This window comes from Suricata suricatta, chromosome 14 (genome assembly GCF_006229205.1).
Source record: "Suricata suricatta isolate VVHF042 chromosome 14, meerkat_22Aug2017_6uvM2_HiC, whole genome shotgun sequence".
Taxonomy (NCBI): Eukaryota; Metazoa; Chordata; class Mammalia; order Carnivora; family Herpestidae; genus Suricata; species Suricata suricatta.
The window spans coordinates 16,367,505-16,388,457 of record NC_043713.1 but is presented as its reverse complement, the minus strand read 5'-3'; the positions used below and the strand labels follow the sequence as shown (position 1 = coordinate 16,388,457).

The window sequence follows — 20,953 nt, the reverse complement described above, 5'->3', positions numbered from 1 at the left end:
ACTCAAGCATTTTCAACCATGATAAAATGATCTCAGAGCATACTTTGAAACAAAAGAGTGGATAGGAAGATAAGAAAGCTAGTGTTGGGGCACCTAGGTGGCTCATTCGGTTAAACGTCCAACTTTGGCTCAGGTCATGATCTCGCGGTTCATGGGTTTGAGCCCCGTATCAGGCTCTGTGCTAACCGCTCGGAGCCTAGAGCCTCCTTTGGATTTTGTGTCTCCCCCTCTCTCTGCCCCTCCCATGCTCATGCTCTATCTCTCTCTGTCTCTCAATAATAAATAAAAACATCAAAAATTAAGAAAAAAGAAAGCTAGTGTTTATTGAATAGCTACTACACAGCAAGAACTTGACAAGCACAAAATCATTTCATTCTCCAGCAATCCTTTCATTTTGCAGATCAACAAATTTTGTTTTGGAGAGGTTAAATAACTGGCTAAGGTCACACAGCCAAAAAATAGTAGAGTCAGAATTCAAACCCAAATCTTCCCTTTGTTATTCTCAGATCCAAGGCTATCAGCACATGGTGCGCCCATCAGTCATGCTTGTACCACACGTTATGGACCTTGGCCTCCTCAGAGTCCCCATAAGGAACGTTGTGACCAATTCAGTGACAACTGGGGACCAAGAGCACTGACTTTCCACCTACCTCCAACCAAAGCAGTTCTCATTTTCTCTCCTTCACACATGGAGCTTCCTCATTTCATTCGAATAGTTGTTGGGGAAATGAATAAGAATAGAAACCACTGTGCTAGACCATACTACTTCCTAAAATAAAGCCAGAAGGCATGGTTTTTCAGCCTTCTGGCCGTCACCAATGTGCTCTGGGTTCATGGTCAGCCACTTCTCCCTTCCACTGTTACGCAAGAAAGTGCCAAGTCATGTTGTATTTCTTGACTTTCCAGAGAGAGTAAGAGTAAATGAAAAGCTCTTTTAGTGAATGAGAATGGCTGGACCACCTCAAATAAAATTCTAGATAAATCTGTAATTCCATCAAAGCAGCAAATTAGAGGAGCTCAGTGGGACACCTTGGCTGATGCCTGCTCATAGCGTCTAACATTAGGACGCAAAAAAGCAAAGAGGAGCCAAGCTTTTGACATTACCTGGTAGCAACCAGCACGTGACAGAACGCAGGGACCTTTGTAAACCGTCCACAGGGGTGCATCTACTTACTGATAGAGATGCAACACGTGAATGTACTGATTCTGGAAGAATTCATAACTGGAAACAATGTCACAGTCGTCTATGGCTCGACCATTCTTATACCAAGTTACTTCTGGCTTTGGTTGACCTGATAAGGAAAAAATCAGAATATTCTTATTGCATTAAGCATTTTTAGAAAAGAAGATCTTAAAGCTATGAACGAAATGGGTAATAAGCACTAGGGATGAACATGCTGACCTATGTCAGTTGGGGAACTGGAAACTCTCCCTTTCATTGTTTCAAATTAAATTCAAATTCAAATGTATCATTCAATAAGCATGCTATACCTAAGATGACACTGTGCAGGGGTGCAGATGCAGGGGTGCAGCCGAGGCATACAAAATGAAATGCTGTCCCTAATCTGAAGGAGCAATTAAGAAAAATGATCTAGGGATGCCTGGGTAGCTCAGATGGTTAAGTGTTTGACTCCTCAATTTCAGTGCAATTCGAGCCCGGAGTCAGGCTCTGTGTTGATAGTGTGGAACCTGCTTGGGATTCCCTCTCTCCCTCTCTATCTGCCCCTCCCACGTTCTCTGTGTCTCTCTTCTCTCTCAAAATACATAAACATTTTTCAAAAAGAAAATTATCTAAAACTTGTATAGGAGACAAAAATGTGGATAATATCTTCTTTCAATGTCATATGCGGATAAAGTTCTCTCTAAGAATTACCCAGGGGAATGTACTTTGTTTAATTTAATGATGACTACTGATTAAAATTCCAAGATTGGGGCACCTGGGTGGCTCAGTCGGTTAAGCATCTGACTCTTGATTTTGGCTCAAGTCATGATCTCACGGTTTCGTGAGTTCGAGCCCTGCATCAGGCTCTGCACTGCCTCTCTCTCTACCCTTCCCCTGTTCACGCTGTCTCTGTCTCTCTCAAACTAAATAAATTAACTTAAAAATGTTTAAACTCCCAGATTTAGTGATATTACACGTAAACTTGTAGATTTTTATCCAACAGAGAGGTAAATAATCTCTGCCTGTGGAAAAAATAACTCCAAAAGTCATGGTTTATTCCCCTACAGGACCTTAACCAGTGTTTTACCTAGTCCAGCAGTCTTATCCTAAAATTCCCTTTTTATTTATTTTTCTAATGTTTTATTTATTTTTGATACAGAGAGATAGAGCATGAGAGGGGGAGGGGCAGAGAGAGAAGGAGACACAGAACCAGAAGCAGACTCCAGGCTCTGAGCTAGCTGTCTGCCCAGAGCCTGACGCCGAACCCACGAACATGAGATCTGACCTGAGCCGAAGCTGGAGACTTAACCGACTGAGCCACCCAGGCGCCCCTAAAATTCCCTTTTTAAACTGCCTATAAATATCTGATTCCTCGAATGTCCCTACTTCCTGGTTCCCTCTTTACTCAAAGAATTGAATAAAACCATTGAAATGTTCATTTCATATTTGCCTGGCAGTCCCTTTACCTTTGGAGAATTGTCCTTATACAGGGCGCGGAGTTGAGCGCATGCAATGGCACAGAAGAGGGCAGAAAAACGTGGATTAGCAAGTGTCATCTCCTCAGGAGGATGCACGGCACGTATGATTTCCAGGCTACATGTGCCCACCTGACTGATGTTGCCACACAAACCTCCTTACGCTTTCTCCCTCAGAAGGGGGTCAGCCTGCCCGCATGATCATTAACCAGAAGTAATGGACTAATCTGGTGAAACCCCCAGGAATTCTCCTCACCCCTTGGGATTTTTTTTTACCCATTGTGACCAGCGAAGGAAGGTTTCCAGTGTGTCCCAATGAGCTTTCTCCCTAGCCTCTGTACCATTGAAAACGTATCAAAATGCACCCTGTATATAGGAGGAAAGTCCAGTGTTGGGAAATAAAACACTGTTTCTAGATCCATCCGTCTTGTGTTTCTGATTTACCATAGGATTTTTGGTAAGCAGCCCCAGACACCCGAAGGGAAGAACTCCAAGTCCTTCTGGGCCCTGCACCATGGACAGGACCTCAGGGTACTCAGAGCCCCTGTCTCCCTTTCTTTTTTTTAATACTTTTTTTAATGTCTTTATTTTATTTTGAGAGACAGAGACAGTGAGCGAAGTGGGAAGGGGCAAAGAGAGAGGGAGACAAAGAATCTGAAGCAGGCTCCAGGCTCTGAGTTATCAGCACAGAGCCCGAAGCGGGGCTCGAACCCACGGTCCCTGAGATCATGACCTGAGCCACCCAGGCGCCCCCGCCCACCCCCCACCTCCCTTTCTATGTCTTGTCTGACTTGGGAGCCCCCAGCTAGGCCACCTCCGCACCAACATCACGAATGTGCGTGGCGCCAACTGTGGGTGTTCCTCCTGGCCTCCCCCTCCAGGTAGGCGCCTGCCTGACTACTAGGTCCCTGGAACTAGGAGTAGACAGACTTTCATGCCAGGATACACCCTTCCTCACCAGGGGTTTGACTGAGTCCCTACCAGGCAAGTCACTAAAGCACCAAAAGTGAGCTTCTCTGAAAACCCATCGAGGTTTCCGATCATAATTCACTTCTGCCTGTTTGTATTAGCCTTCGTCTCCCTTCCAGTCAGGTTTCTTAGGTTCCTTCTCAGAAAGCCTCTAATTGCTCCTTTTTTGTGTATCCTTGACTCTTTTTTTTTTTAAAGAAGGTATATAAAATATGCATGAGCTGGGCCTGGGGCACTCATTCTAATCTCTTGGACTCCAATTTCTTAATTCAGACTGATGAGGGCTGGTTGATGCCCCCAGTTTCTTCATGGCTGACTGTTTTTTTCCTTTTGTGCAGTAGAGATCTGAATAATCAGCCAGAAACGAGCCTTGCGCAGGGAAGTGGTATCTAGTACCTTCGTGGGTGGTTCTCTTTTCTCCCTCCACTTTCTGGAAACCTCACCCAAAAATCCTACCCTTGTTTTTTAAGCCTACCTGGAGGTCACATATGGAGAGCCACCTCCACAATGTTTCACAATCGTGTGTGGGGGCCGGTAGCCAAGTTCAAGGTAGGCCAAACCCTGGATCTGCCTGAGGAGACATGGGGGCCGTAGTATGGGGGCTCAATGGGGGCCGTGTGCCTGTCCCTCTGTGTGAATGGCTATGGACAAAGGCCGAGGAAGATGGGGGCTTGGCTCTGGCCTCGAAGGGGCTGAACGCACAGGTAGACGCCCCAGCCCCCAGACCAGAGATGAGACTTTGTTATGACTTTGGCACAGGAAGCATGGCCGTCTCAGAAGCTGGCTCTTTCTCTCTTCCTTTCTAGAAAAAGGGATCTCAGGGAAGAAGGGTTTTCTGTGTGCCCTCAGGAGAGACCACTGGGGTGCCTCCATGTTTCTGAAGGTGGAGACATAATCCAAGAAAGGATTAATCAAGGTACAAGGTACCACGTCCTGACCCAATTATTTTGCTTCTATTATTTTTGTTCAATAATAAATCCTTCTTACTACTAGGGGTGCCAATTTGGGGTCAGGGCTGGGGTATTTATTCTCCAGCCCAGGGAGAATGCCAGTCCCCTGCTCCTTCTCCATTGGGCACCCTCGGCCTTGGTTTTTACCTCTGCTCTGCTGGCTAGCATCCGGATGGCGGCAGGTGGGGTGGGGGGGAAGATGCACGTAGCCAGGGATATCATGGAAAGAGTGACAGAAGAAGACTTCAATAAATTGGCTGAAGGAAAGTCATTTGCGACATTCCTGTGTACCCAGGGAATTAAGAGTGAATTATTTGAAAAAATAACCAGTGTGACAGTCGCCTAACCCAGAACCACAATGTGAAGTGGAAAAGATCACTAAACTATATCCAGGAAGTCATTCGAAGAAATCCTTCAAGGAAATTAAAAAAAAAAATCATAGAGGATTTAGCTGTTCAACTGGTTACTCAGGACAGACTTCCCAGGCCATTTTCACAAATGATTTTTAGTAATGCCTCTTGTGAGCCAAAAACCCGGGTCCACAGGGAGATTTCGGAGGAGAATGAGCCACTGGTGGTTACCAGATATTATGCAGCGCAGCACGGCGTCTGACTTCTCAGGAACCTTCTGGGAAAGCAACGTAGATAGAAAGCAAAGGGTGCGCCTCTGGGGCCCTCCTGAGTCTGTCATCCTTACATGCCACGTGAATCTGAAAAACAAAATTCCCTGACATCAACAGTCGTTCTGGGGCTCCTCTGTCTTTCTGGGGGTTTCGTTAGTGGCCCTTAGAGAGAGAAGGGCCACAGTCCCGCTCCCTGGCTCGTAGAAGGCTGGACACTGGCCCTTGGGCTGGTGGGCAGATCAGAAGTCCTTGGGCAGGCTTTCTCACCTGCGGCGAGACCGGATGCCTTGCTGTGGGGACATAGCATTGGCACCCCTGGCTTCGACCCACGGGATGCTGCCAGCACCCCTCCCCCAAGGAACAGAAATAAAAAATGTCCGCAAACATTGCCCGTGTCCCTGGCAGGGAGATCACTGCCCCAGCTGAGAACCACTAACCTTGGCGGGTCGCAAGGTAGCCAGAGCCCTGATCGAGAGAGAATTGCTTGGCCCACGACCAGCACCACCTCTCCTTTCTCTTTCTTTCTGTCCTCAAAGTCTTTTCATTGGACTCCAAGAAAGAGGTGTTCATTAAATGCAAATGATCTCCTGGTGGGAGGCATTTTGAAATTGGGCAAGTATTGTAGAGCACCAGCCGAGTGCCCCCACCCCAGGAGGGCAGTGAGTGGGCTAGCATTTTCCAACGAGCATGTATTCATTGATACAAGCAGGCATTTGACACCCGATTAGTCACCAGATATGTAATTTCATTCCATCTCTTTTAAATGGCCTGAGTGGTTGTTAGCACCTCCTGCATCGTCTGGATAGAGAGCTGACCCTCAGAGAGATCCAACAACTTGCTCATGATCACACAGCTCAAGAGGCTGCTGCCCCAGGGCGCCCTTCCTGGCCATGCAGGCTGCTACAGCCCTGGAGCTGTGCAGTGCACAACCCACACAGATGTGCAGCAGCCTTAACAACACAGGCTGTCTCAACTCAGAGGGACCTTTCCACTCCATCCTTCACGTACCACGCTGGCACCGCTCTGTCAAAACTATCCTTTGTAGAGAAAGCCCCACGCTTGGAAGTAACATTTCGCTCTATCCAGACGGGAGGTTCCTGCATCTCCTTCGCTTTGTGAGCTGTTCTCATGTGCCACAAAGCCCAGGAGAAAGAAAGCGCACACCGCCATTGGACAGGGGAGAGGCACTTAGACCTGCAAACGGTGATCTGGGGACGCTGAGGGTCCTACAGTAGACCTGAACTAAGCTCTTGGCAGAAAAGGCTGGATCTAAATGGCCACAGCTGTCTTGTAGAAAGGGAAATCCTTCGCCATATGGATGGAAGCTTCCTAACCATTTAGAACCAATTCCTACAATTTGCAGGGCCTGGTTCAAGCTGAAAATGAGGGGTTCCTTGCTGGAAAATGATTAAGATATTCGAGATGGGAACAACAGAGCGCTACCCTGAGTGCTGGGCGCCTTTCCGGTGTGGGGCCCTGTGTGAGGCGCCCATCGTGGGGCCTCAAGGCCGGCCCTCCCGATAGACAGGGCCCTTGGAACATTCTGCCAGATGCTCCTACCCTCTGAGGCTTTCCTGCGGCTCCCGATGCTCCCACAGCATTTCCTTCGTCTCCGGGTGTTCTGTTTAGAAATAAGTGTAGTTCTTGAAGACAAAAAAGCATTCCCAAATTGCGCCTATGTGACACACCCAAGCTCTCTGAATACAGGATACAAATAATTAATTTAGGAGAACACAACCTCCCTCCTTTCCTCATGAGGAGTGTGCAGGAAGCAACTTTGAGCTCTGAGCTGAGGGTCCGCGGATGCGCGTAGCGGGTAGAAAGTGGTAACGCTGACGAAGTAGTATCTTCGCATCAGCAAGGAAGACACTGCTTGGATGTGCGACACGAACAAGGGCTGGGACAGACGTCTAAGAGCTGCGGGGTTGGGGGGGGAGACTGAGTCACAGAGACTGAGAAAGAGACTCTCTGATTGTTAATTGGATCCTCTCGACATTCCTTAATAAAGACTTGAATTGCAGGGTGCCTGGGTGGCTCAGTCAGTTAAGTGTCCGACTTTGACTCAGGTCATGATCTCACGGTCTGTTGTGCTGACAGCTCAGAGCCTGGAGCCTGCTTCAGATTCTGTGTCTCCCTCTCTCTCTGCCCCTTCCCAGCCTGTTCTCTCTCTTTCTCTGTCTCTATCTCCCTTTGAAAAATAAATAAACATTAAAAAATATTTTAAAGACTTGAATTGCATTTCTGGTGATTTTTGATTATAGGACGTTTTAAATGCAGTTGTGCAATTTTGACCCCATAGGATCCCTGGTTAACAGGCGTTCTGTTTAAAAGCATCATAAGCCCCTCTCGGTCTAGATGGTAATTTAGTTGCAGAGAACAGAAAGAAACCTCAGCTGCAAGACAGCAAATAGACACAGATTAGGTGATAAGTACATTTAGACATTACGTGATGGTGCCGATAGGTATAAAAAGGCCAGATCTGACGTGTATTATTATTTACTTAGAAGTCGCAGAAATGCCTAATGGGAAAACTGTTTAACAAGGCTGAAAGGAGTACCAAAAACAAATAACTCCCGAGGACCACCTCCACGGCAGCCACCTTGCACAAGGATGATGGTGTTTACAGAGGACTTGGGGAGTGCTGCTGAGTTCCCATAGGACTGGATGACCAAGCCAGATGAGTGTGGGTCCCACCAGGCTCAGAGAACCAAGGAAATGGATGGCTTCCGCAGCTGAGGGGCTGCTGCCCCTGCCCACACTCCGCAAACACGCCCGGGAAGAAGCAGCGTTTCAGTTCATTGCCAGTGTGTTGGCTCATCCGGTTCAGAGGTCTGAGCAGGTGATGGGAGCTAGCACTGTGGATTTGACTTGAGATTAAAAATTGATGTTTCTCAGGATTATTAAACAATTTTAGGGCTAAACATAGGCATAGGGCAAAATAAACAGAATCTAAATCCAATCTAAAATTTTTCATGGTATTTTACAACTGGAAATGCAAGTTGTATTTGTGAATTCATCTACTGGTTTTTTTCTTAAGTTTATTTATTTTGAGAGAGAGCGTGCACGTGTGCACACATGTGTATGTCGGGGAGGGGCAGAGAGAGAGGGAGAGAGAGAATCCCAAGCAGGCTCCTCGATGTCAGCTCGAACCCCGAGGTGGGCTGGATCCCATGAACCATGAGATCAAGATCTGAGCTGAAATCAAGAGTCAGATGCTTAATCAATTGAGGCATCCAGGCTCCCCCCTCATCTACTGTTTTAACTCAATATAAAATATAGAACAAAAGTTGGCAAATATTAAAAGTACAGCTTCAGAGAGAGAGAGAGGGAGAGGGAAAGAAAAAGAAAGAGAAAGAAAAGTAGGAAGGAAGAAAGAAAGGGAGAGAGAGAGTGGGAGGGAGGGAGAGGAGGAGGAAAAGCAAAAGAAATAATGAGACAGATTTAGAATCATTCCTCCAAATAAAGATATTTGTGGTATTTATTGCTGGTCTGGTTAATTTCCCAGAGATGAGAACCATGCAATTTATATATTTTATATCTCCAGTTAGTATGTTGATTGGGCATGGCACATAATTTGGTTGTATTACCCAAGAAAAGCAGGAGTAGGAGTCACAAATTTTAGTTCCAACACATCTATTTATCTTTTTTTTTTTTTCTGAGAGAGAGAGAGAGACAATGTGAGGAGAGAGGCAGAGAGAATCCCAAGCTGGCTCCACACTGTCAGCACAGAGCCCAACGCAGAGCTTGATCTCACAACTGTGAGATCACTATCCGAGATGAAATCAAGAGTCAGACGCTTAACTGACTGAGCCACCCAGGCGCCCCCCAACCCCGCCACTTATCAGCTTTGGGTGGCAACACGCGTGGGCGATTAAGAGCTCCAGAGCCAGGTACCCTGGGTTCACACTGGCTGCACTCCTTACTAGCATTGTCAGCAAGCGTGTCACAACCTCTCTGTGCCTCAGTTTCCTCATCTGTAAAATGGAGGCAAAACAGTTCTACATACTTCATAGGTTGTTATGAAGATTAAATGGGTTAGTGCCTATAAAGTACTTAGAACAGCACCTAGCACAAAGTTCAGTGCTCACTATTGGGGAAAAATGTGGCTTTGGTGGAATACACTAGCTCATCTGACTGACAGCAAGGCGGATAGCTCTGCAACACTTTGTTTTTATTTTTTTTTTAATGTTTTATTTATTTTTGAAAGAGACAGTGTGAGCAGGGAAGGGTCAGAGAGAGAGGGACACACAAAATCGGAAGCAGACTCCAGGCTCTGAGCTGTCAGCATAGAGCCTGACACGGGGCTCCAACCCACAAACCTCAAGATCATGAGCCGAACCTGGACACTTAACTGACTGAGCCACCCAGGCGCCCCTACAGCACCTTGTTTTCAAGCAGCTTTAAGGAACTGTAATTTACATGCCAAAGAATTCACCCATTTACAGTGTACAGTGTGTAGTCCAATGGCTTTCAATATGTTCAGAGTTGTGCAACCATCACCACAATCAATTTTAGAACATTCTCCTTTCCCCAGAAAGAATCCCATACTCTTTGGCTTTCAAGTTCTTATCTTCCCATCCCTCCCTCCAAAACACACACACAACCCCAAGCAACCACCATGAATCTACTTTCGTTCAGTCTCTGCAGATTTGCCTATCCTGGACATTTCAGATAAACAGGATCAAATGCCATGTAGTCCTTTGTAGCTAGCTTCTTTCTCTTAGCACAACTTTTCCAAGGTTCACCCGTGTTGTGGCGTGGGTGGGGATTCAGTCCTCTTTACGTCATTCTGCAGCCCTTCTTAGGCAGAAGGTCTTAGAAGGTCTTCGAAGGTCTAAGAAAGACTTAGGCAGAAGGTCGACTCCCTGGGCCCTCCACATTCCCAGGACACTCAGACAATTGGAAGGGTAGCAAGGGAAGGGCTCTCGGGGCCAGAGAACTCTCCTGACCGGGAAGCATCACAGGACTGATGACCAAATGCAGGCTTTGTCACTTGCCAGGGACAAATCTACATCTAGCTCTGCCACTTATCTGGTCAAAGTTCCTCATCTGTAAAAGCAGAGAACTACGTAAATGGCACAGGGAGAATCTGTTACATAACTGGTTTTCAAGGTGGTAATCAGTAGGCGTTAAGGAAAGACGTCACTTGGTTTCATCAATTTCCTTTTCTGCTGTGGGTTACCACAGTAACTTTTTTTTAAAGCGATATACCAATTAATGTCTAAAAATTTCGCCCGGTAGAACAATCACCTGTGAGAGTAATTTACATGGCCCCTCCCATTCCCAGGGGCCACTGCCTCGGACAGAAAGGACAAAACTGCTCAACAAGAATTAGGGTGGCCCTGGGGACATTATGTGTCATCTGTGATGCCTCTCCAGGTGACTGCTTCCTTCCTGGCGGTGAAGTCCCACAGGTGACAACACTGACGACCGTGCTATGTAACTCACAGAGATGGTTTGGCCACCACATGTCCCAGCCACGCCCATGCTGATGACACGGAAGAGGACAGTTAAGTCAGGCCGTGGTTCAGGTTTCATAGCTCCTCTGAAGGTTAGAACCCTTGAAGACAGATTTCTCATTCCCTGCTAGACGTGGGCAACCAATACTGAATTACTGATATTAGAGGGGGCTGTGGTGGCATTCCGAGTCACCCTGGAGAGGTAATGTGTTAACTGGAAAGAACACAAGATTTGCAGGACTTTATTTTGGTTTTCAGCTGCGGGGTCCAGATCAAGTTGCTTCCTTTAAAAATATATATTTGGTTTACCTTTCATCACACAGATTCTAAATGCATTTGTCCCTATTTGTAAAAATAAATATAAAAGCAGAGCCTCCCACTTGTAGTCTCCCTCCATCTCAGCACTTTCTCGGGGGGAAGGGTATGCTATTCTTTCAGGCACCTTTCTATCCATGTCTGTGTGCAGTCATCTAAATATATATATATATACATTTATATACATATAGGGGCGCCTGGGTGACTCAGTTGGTTGAGCATCCAACTCTTGATTTTGACTCAGGTCATGATCTCCTGGTTCATGGGATTGAGCCCCACAGTGGGCTCCATGCTAATGGCGTGGAGCCTGCTTGGGATTCTCTCTTTCCCTCTTTCTCCGCCCCTTCCCTGTGCATACACATGCATTTGCTCGCTCTCTCTCTCTCTCAAAATAAATACATAAAATATAATATATATTTATATCTATACTATCTTTATATATAAATGTTTTTATAATGTTTATATATAATACTTACATATATAAATATATATAATTTCTATCTGTATATATATATAAAATCATCTAAATGTATAGATAATTTTGCTGCATGTGTGGCGTTAAATTGGGTATACTTCCCAGGCAGCTGGCTTATCTCACTTAGTGAGAAGCTTTGGCCATCTTCCAAGGTCAATCCAATCCATAAGGGGCTGCATCATTTTTTAAAAACTGCTCAGTGGTATCAGTATTGCGTAGCACGGCAATAATGTGTCTTCTTGTACAGATGACACATAGCTAGGCTAGAGTTTTTTTAGACTTACAAATGTGTCCCCCAAAAAGCTCATCCTGCAAAATGCTCCCTTGGGCACATAAGTGGTTGTCTAGACGAAATACCAAGAAATGGAATTGCTGGATAAAAGAGTAGTCAATATTAGGTCTTGACAGATTCTCCAAAATGGGCAGGGCCCATTAACAGGAATAGGATGTGGTGAAGAAGGGCCAGATTCCCGAGTTCAAATCTTAGCTCTGTCACCTACTAGCTTTCTTTTGCTCTGTCCAAGCTCCTTCATCTGTAACACTAGGATAACAGCAGTCTCTACTTCATTTTGTTGTAGGAAAATTAAGGGAGTGAATATAAAGCTCCTCTAAATGGTATAGTAAGAACTCTACAAGTGTTAGGGGCTATCAGGAGACTCGGGCTTAACGTCAGTCAAATGACCAAAATATCTTCCTCTCAAAACAGAGAACAGGCAAGAGGTTATAGGAGAATTCTTTGAATAGTTTAAGCCCTTGACTGACGCCAAGTTTTATTTTGGCTAATCTGCCCCATAGAGATAGCGGGTGGTGTGGCTGCTGTCAGCAGAAAGCCTGTTGTCGAGTGGGTGGGGTCAGGGAAGCACTCTCAGCCCACACGCAGATAATAGGTGACCTGCTCCCCAGCAGGAAAGCCAGCTGTCACAGTGAGTTCTCACTGGGGACAGGAAGGATTAGTTCTAATTACCCAGCCTAATCCAATGGCCATTGGGTTTCCTGCATTTGTCATCTGAGTTACTACAGATTTGGATGTCATGCCTACCAGCCCATGTTAGTTAGGGAAGAGTACCCACTCCCCACTCCCCAAAGATGGGCTCTGGGAATCTGGGGAGGTGGGTGGCAAGGAGGCAAGCCAGGCAGGGAGAAAGACAACGAATATGACCTTCTGTGTATCAGCTCCCAGGCTGGCTGTTTCACAGACATGATCACATTTAATCCTCACAGCAGAACTACTAACGTAGGTGTTCTTTCCCATTTCACAGATAATGACTTGAAAGCTTAAGGTAACTTTAGAGTGTTGAGGTAACACACTTAATTCCTCACCACTCACAAGTGATGGGTTTGGGCTAGGAGTCCAGGTTGGTTGGAATTCAAGCACTGTGTTCTTTCTTGGGTGTGATTTTAGGGTTGTATGTGAGAAACAGGCAAGAAAATAAGCCCATGAAAAGACACTCGATACCATTCGTCATTATGGACATTCAGATTAAAATCATAAGGAATAAGATAGCCTTTCACAACCACTGGAATAATGGCTAGCATAATACGGGCAGCCAAGTGTGGGCCAGGATATGGAGAAAACCGTCAAGCATGGCTGGTGGGAATGCAAACCATTACAGATACTTTGAAAGACAGTTTGGCAGTTTCTGGAAAAGTTTAACATGAATTTGCCAAGAGACCCAGAAATTCCATTCCTAGGTATCTCCCCAAGCAAAATGAAAACACATATCTGCACAAAGACTTGCACACAAATGTTCTTAACAGGATTATTCATAATAACCTAAAGCTGGAAATAACCTAAATGTCCATTGGAAATAACCTAAATGTCCCAACTAGTGCATACATAGACAATGTGGTGTAGCCATACTCTAGAATACGATAGAACAACACAAAGGAGCAATTTGGATACATGGTACAATATAGATGAACCTCAGAAGCATTCCAGCGACAGAAGCCAGACATGGGAGACCAAATATTGCATGGTTCCATTTATACGAAATGTCCAAAAGAAGCTACAGAGACCTGGGGTGACTGGGTGGCTCAGTCAGTGAAACATCCAACTTTGGCTCAGGTCATGATCTCATGGTTCATGGTTTCAAGCCCCGAATTAGGCTCTGTGCTGACAGCTCAGAGCCTAGAGCCTGCTTCAGATTCTGTGTCTTGCTCTCTCTCTGCTCCTCCCCCTCTCATGCTCTGCCTCTATTTGTTTCTCTCAAAAATAAATAAACATTAAAAAAAATTTTTTAAAGCTATAGAGATCAAAAGTAGACTGGTGGTTGCTGGAGATGGAGGCAGTGGGGAAAATGTGAATCAATAATAAATATGCATTAGGGATCTTTTTGGGCTGATGAATGAAAGCATTCTAAAACTGATCGATGGCCATCATTGTACAACTTGATAAATTTACTAAAGATCACTGAATTGAACACTTAGAAAAGGTGAATCATACAATATGCAATACATGCCTCAATAAAGTTAATTTTTAAAAGAGAGGCATGAAGGACACAAACATTTCATAAGCACATACTGTGTTCACTGCAGCATTCATTACTTGTGACACCAAAAGATTGGAAGTAATCAAAGTGGCCCATCAATGGGAATATTGTGCAGTTTATCTGCAGAATGGAATTTTCTCTTTGGGGCATGAAAAACGAATAAGGCAGTTCTGTAAGCACTGATACGAAATAATCTTCAAGATATATGAAGTAAAATAAAATCTAGAAGAGAGTATAAAGCATGCTATCACTTGTATAAGCAAGAAAAGAAGAATATCTAATATGCTTATTTATACACATAATGATTTTAAAAACACACAAGAAACTGGTAACTTGGTTGTGGCCAGAAGACCCAAGTATCTGAGGAAGTTGGCAGGGGCTGCGAAGGACAGTTATTGTCTCTACATATCCTTTCGGATAGTTTAAATTTATATAGGTTTCCTAGTAAACAAATCCAGTTCAACTTTTAAATAATAATAGTGAGCAACTCTGTGTACCTGACAGTGTGCCCGGCACACGTCTATCCTGAACACTGAACTGTGGCTGCTTCTCGCTCTGCTCTCCGGGGTGGCTTAAAGATTTGTTTTTGTTTTAAAGTAGAATACAGTCTTTCCACTGGCAGCCCTCTCCTCTGCTCCTTAAGATCTGTGACAGTTTCGGGACACCTGGGTCACTCAGTTAAGTGTGGAACTCTCGATTTTGGCTCAGGTCATAATCTCACAGTTCGTGAGTTCAAGCCCCGAGTCTTCGTGAGTTCAAGCCCCAAGTCAGGCTCCGCACTGTCAGCACTTGAGATTCTCTGTCTCCCTCTCTCTGCCCCTCCCCTGTTCGTTCTCTTTCTCACACAAAATACATCAATAGGCATTTAAAAATAAATAAGTAAAATAAAATCTGTGACAGTTTTCAATTCTTTAAGGGAGGGTGGAGCAAAAAAAAGTTTAAGGTCAAGTGAAACACATGAGAGAGTTGAGTCCCTCCCTGACTTTACGGTTGAAAAATGTCCCTGGACCAGGCAGCGTATGCAACTTTTCCGAGGTCACACAGCTCTGATTTTCAGCTGTGTTGAAAGGATACAGCCCTCTGCCAGGCTCCCCCTTGTCCTCTCTCCAGGGAACGACAGAAAAGAAAGCAAAGATCATGGTGTTATCAGCATACAGGGCATGACAGTGTAGTCAGTGAGACAACTGCCGTGGATCAGTCTTGGATTAACTGGTTAACATCACTTCGGTTTGAGGTCGAATGCGATTGGCTGAGGGCTGTGTCCCATCCAGGCACTGTCATCAGAGCCCTCCCTGTGTGCTAAAGAAACTCTCCCTCTGGGCCCTCCTGCTCTTGTCCTCTGCTTCCTCCCAGGCCCCCCATGTCCCTCTTTGGAGACAACAGTCTATTTCAAATAGGACCAAGAGGTGTAGGATTTCAGGCAGATAGGGGAGAACCTGGGAAAAGTCATCTTCCCTTCCATGTCCTCCCTGCCTGGGACCGGGAAAGGGTGCTGTGCAGAGTGCCAGCGTCACCTCGGCCACCTCCGTCCACCATCCTTCCCCCCAAAACTTTGTGGGTTTGCCTCCACTTTCCTTGATTTCTGAAGAATTTTTTTTTATCATCCATTATCTAATTGTTTTTAGTAAAGTGTGCCTTCGAGGCAAGGAGCACCGCTCCCCTGGAAAGCAGGGGAGTAGCACGGTATCCGTGAGTTCATTCCGTTCAAACACAGGATTCTTTTCGCGGGGGATTCTCTTGACCTTTTGTGGGCTGGAGTTTAAATCCTAAATCTGTAAAGTATGCAACGCTGTCCATGACTAACCTCGCGACTAAGGGAAGAGATGATTTGACTTCAGAAGCCTTTCTCCAAAACGTCCCAAACCTCCCACACTGGCCATTTCCCTGGTCCTCCTAAGCACATTCCCCCACGCCTCTCCCATCACTAGAGCCAAGGGATGAGTGCAAGACCTCGCCCTTCCTGCTTCGTGGGCTCTGCCTGGTCCAAATTGATCGGTACTCTTGCTAGGTGATTGGTCTAGTCACCTAAGTCTAAGCCAATCAGCACGCGGCTCCCTCTACAAAGTGGTTCAGGGCTGATCGAATCAGTGCAAAGCTTAGGTCTTCCACTGTCCTGTAAACAGGAAAAAGAACACGGACCCCAGGGGAAGCTAAGTACCATTAGAGCCTGTGAGGAAGCCCGCTGAGGTTGAAACCAAAGCACAGAGAAGAGCAGAGCATCCAGAAATGCAGAGAACCGGCATCAAGGTCCTGGACTTTTCAATTGTGTGAGTTGTTGCTATTGTTTAAGTGAGCTGGATTTGATTTTTGATTGTTCCTTCTAGAAAGCATACCAAAGCATCCATACTTTACCCTCCCTGGCCCATGGTGCCTGGAATTCCTACCACTGGCCTTCCATTCCCAATCTCTGTGCCAGACAGGCAGAAGGGAAGGTCTGAGATTAGATGGGTTCATCGAGGAATGCTGCGCCAAGAAAGTTCTGGGGACGCCCAGCGTAATCAGATGAATTTCTGAGCTCAGTTCCCACCTGTCTCTTGCTGCCCTTCATGTTTTGTTTTAGTTTTTTTTGTGTGCCCAAAAATGCCCACCCAGCTACTGTCTTGCTGTTTACACAGAAAGACCACCCTTCATCTGGTTCGTATGTTCACGTCCCACCAATTTTCAAACTCCAGCTCAAGTGCTAGCTTGTCCTTGAAGCCTCAGCTGGAAAAAACAGCACCTCCCAAATGATGAACCTCTCTAGTCCGTGTGTCCTGCCCACACTCAGTATCCCCTGCAGATACACTCCACTGGGGGACGTCTGCCAGCAGCACAACCCACGGGTTCGTCTTTTGTGTCCTCCTCAGCTCTAGCATATTGTGGCTGGGCTTTCCGCATCTCTTGATCAGTAGACACGTTTAGTGATGGAAAAGAACAGTGCAAACAGGTTTTCCGTAGGAATTACAGGCCAAGGAAATGCCTAAAGCAATGGTTCATGACCATCACTGGGGATCTTGTCAGAAATGCAAATTCTTGGGACCTTCAGCATCAGAAACTCTGGGGGTGGGACCCAGTAGCCTGCATTTTAACAAGCTCTCTCAATTCTGTTGCAGTTTAAAGTTTGAGAACCACTGGGCTAGAGGAAAATCTGAAACTACTGACCGAGGAGCAAATGAGCCTGGTCATCCAAGAGCAGGCCTGAAGTCCAAGTGAAGATCGAAGTGGGCTGTGCCTCCCAGACGTGCTGGGAGCAGCCATGGAGGAGACGGCTGTGGAAGGGGCAGAGTGCTAAGTATTCAGAAGCGAACTACCCAGAACTGACATCTCCTTCAACTGGTGTCCATCTCTCCAACCTGACGTCCCTAGTCTCCTGGTCAGGGCCATGAGGGGGCACATCGGCAGCACCCTCATGACTTCATTTTTGAATGCTCTCGTCTCTCATGGAGGTTGGGTATTTATTCCTTCTTTTTGCCAACTCTAAGATGACACGCTTACTTTCTCCCAGGTTTTTTTTACATTTCTGAATTTCTAGATTTCCTTCTTAGCAGAATGAAGCCCAGAACATCAGGGTTCCCTGTGAACCTGTGAGTAACCCAAGCAAAGAATTTATCAAGCTGCTCTGATATGCCCGGGCAAAAGCAGTGGGGTAGCTCAGTAAAGACGAGTGCAATGATAAAGATGTTGACAAAATTCTTTGGAACTGTCCCATGAGGCCTGCTTCTGATTCTCAAATGCTCCGTCCCTCTGTGCCTGACTCACCCTCACTCCAGAACAAGGAAGCACCCTGTTCGTTATGAATTTTCATCACTGACCTCGAAATTCCAGCCATGGTGCCTGAATACTCACCTAGCTACTGTCTCTGTTTGGCCCCCCATGACTAGTCCATTCCAGAATATTCTCACATCCCCTCATTCCACAATGCCTCTCTCCAAGCAAAAAAGGGAATCGATGCAAGGCTCCACTAGAATCTTTGAGGAGAGACTAAACTTGTGCCTTTATTTCCATAATAAGCACAGATACACTTTGCCTCGATTTACCTCTACGTTCCATTCATATGGGTTATGAAAACTCATATTTAAATACGGTACTGATATATACCAAAAGGCATCAGATGATGTTGATGAATCTCTACCTCTCTTTTTAGATGATAAATACACCATCAACCATTTTCAGATAAAAGTAGTGTTTCTTGTTTATTGCAGATGAATTCTAAGCTATAATCCTTTTTTGTTTTGCTCTCAAACACGCTGATTTTAAGTTCAGAATTTTCCTTTAAAAATCTAATTATCTGTTTTGTTTAATCATTGGACTGATGTCAGGGCGCCTGGTGGCTCAGTTGGTTAAGCGTCCGACTTCGGCTCAGGTCATGATCTCAATGGGTTCATGGGTCTCTCTCTCTCAAAAATAAACACTAAAAAACATTTTTAAATAATCATTGGACTGATGTCAGAAATATGTAGCTTCCACTATTCTAATAGTTTATATTATAAAAGCATTCAGAAGTTTTAGCAAAAGAGAGAGAGAAGCTTTCAAACATTTTTAAAAATATTTATTTATTCTTGGGAGACAGAGACAGAGTGCAAGCATGAGAGCAGCAGAGAGGGAGACACAGAATCTGAAGCAGGCTCTGGGCTCTAAGCTGTCAGCACAGAGCCTGACGTGGGGCTCAAACCCACAAAGCAGGGGATGATGACCTGGGCCGAAGTCGTATGCTTAACTGACTAAGCCACCCAGGCCCCCCGAGAGAAGCTTTTCTATAGCCAAGGAGAAGAACTGGCCTTTGGGGAGAAGCTAGGATATGAAACAGATAGTGTGGGTATATTTACTCATGCAATCTCCATCATTCCTGTCAAAGGGAATGTTGGTTCCTTCATCTTACAGATGAGAACATTCAGACAGGCTGAAAAATGATGCTAAAGTCTGGATTTGATTGGAAATCTGACTCCAGAGCCTGGGTTTTACTCCTCAGCACCCCCTGCTTAGCCCCCACCCCACCCCGCAGGTTAGAAGTTTGACGACGTCCTTCTAATCCAGGCTGAAATCCATGCTGTAAGTGGGCATGGGGTGCTAAGAAATGAGTTAGATTGGGGCGGGGTGCAGGTGACAAACACAGGAATTCCACCCTACCTAAGAGTCTTCCGCAGATTGTGATTGGGGGTTTTGCAGAAACCTCAGAAGGCCAATGTCATTCGGCGGCACACTTGCTCCGGTTTGTTTTAAGCCCTGATTTCCAAGACCTGAACATGCTTATTGGCCATCAGTGCCTGGTGATACAGGATTTGTCAACCTGTTGCTTCAGAAGGTCACTCATGACATCCTGCATTTTGGCTCAGATGCCTCACAGCAAAGAAGCTCATTCAATTTACCCTTAGCTGGTACGCTATTAAAGAGAACCATTCTCTTACCATTCTTGGCTAGCTAAGCTTCAAAAATGAAGGATACCTTTACATAAGGAAAAGGTTGGGGAAGGGAAATAGTAGAGCAGAAGCAACTCTAAATGCCGTTCTTGCTTTTATCTATTTTTAAATGAATGTCAGATGTCTGTAACTGACACCCTTCATCGGTGGTTTTAAAGTTTAGATGTGTTCATCAAAACGTAATGTGACCGTGTTTCCATTTTATCAATGGATTTTTTTGATTGACTTTTTGCCTTACATTTTTAAAGAATCGATTTAACTCCTTAAGTACAGCTAAGTGTATTGTACACTTTAAAATTCATTGAGAGGGTAGAGCTTGTGTTAAGTGTTCTTACCACAGTTTTAGAAAAGAAAAGGGAAAGGGAAGCAGATCTATTTAATGATCCAGTGTCTGTCTGCCTCAGCCATTTTGAAATGCCTGATAGCTTTTCAGCAATTGGCCAGGCAAGAGAGTGCTGTGTCTACTCCGAAAGTGGGGATTTTTAATCATTCCTTAATAGGAAATAACTTTTGACTAAAATGCTCAAATATTTCAGGCAAAAGGTTCTGGGGCCTGAGTCCCCTGGAAAATTACCTCAGTTTTTCATGTTACTCTGCAAGGCCTTGGTAGATTCCTCCTTTGAATCATCCTATGTGTTTATTTTTTTCTAATTGTTGAGATAGCCATGATGTGAAAGAATCTATATCAATTACTATCAGGCCAAAATAAACAGACATGAACAATTATCATTCCCAAAAAGGGTCTGAATGGACCCAAACTACAGATGATAACAGGGCTGCTTTAAAACCCTGTATGGGGGCATATGGGTGGCTCAGTCGGTTAAGCATCCGGCTTCAGCTCAGGTCATGATCTCACGGTTCATGGGTTCGAGCCCTGCATCTGACTCTGTGCTGACAGCTAGCTCAGAGCCTGGAGCCTGTCTTCGGATTCTGTGTCTCCCTCCCTCTCTGACTCTCCCCTGCTCAACACTGTCTCTCTCTGTCTCTCAAAAATAAATGAAACATGAAAAAAAATTTTTTAATTAAAAAAAAAGCCCTGTATAGCTAAATACGCCACAGAGCCCCGACTTGCTCCCTCCTGTTGTCATTGGTAAGGTAACCATCTGCTTGTTCGGTATTGCAGAAAAGGCAAACGACTACTCATGTAAAACACAGCCATTCCTCATGTAAAATCCAAAGTCCAGATACTTACTTTTCAATACTTTTTGTCCAAGAGACGTGATAGGAGGGCTGGCTCGGCCGTGGGCTCCCCAGCCTGTGTGGGAGGCATTGATTGGGTGTCCCTGCTCCTGGGACTGGGGAGTCAGAGGAGTTACAGGGTTCAGGGTCTGTTCGATGTTCCCAGAAAAACTCCTATCTTCCTAAGAGGGAGAATTCCGTGCCCGGGAAAGTTCTGGAAGAAGACATTTTTTCCCTCTGCCCTTGAATGAACTAGGTCATTGCTGAAGCTGGAGAATACTTTTTAGCATCACTGTGATGAAACTTGAGGGCTGTTTCTGCAGTAGGTGTGACGCTTGTTGACGCCGCCCGGGAGGCCCTGGCAAAGGGGCCTGGTGAAATGCAGCCCCACGAGCTGATGAAACCCAGACGAGCTGTCCCTGAGGCTGGGGACACCTCGTGGCGTTCTGCAAGGTTGTGAAG

General features: G+C 45.5%; 1 protein-coding gene across 1 annotated transcript in view; it reads right to left on the bottom strand.

Moving 5' to 3' along the window:
* The window catches only part of ALPK2 (alpha kinase 2), a 117,759-nt gene extending 97,098 nt beyond the window's left edge, over positions 1-20,661 (bottom strand). The window contains exons 1-4 of the mRNA XM_029921751.1: positions 20,505-20,661; positions 6,739-6,799; positions 5,138-5,265; positions 1,175-1,292 (exon numbers count right to left, since the gene is read on the bottom strand). Coding sequence (XP_029777611.1) covers positions 1,175-1,292; positions 5,138-5,265; positions 6,739-6,779 — 287 coding nt within the window. The 5' untranslated portion in view covers positions 6,780-6,799; positions 20,505-20,661. The remainder of the gene's footprint in view (positions 1-1,174; positions 1,293-5,137; positions 5,266-6,738; positions 6,800-20,504) is intronic.
* Between the last annotated feature and the right edge of the window lie 292 nt (positions 20,662-20,953).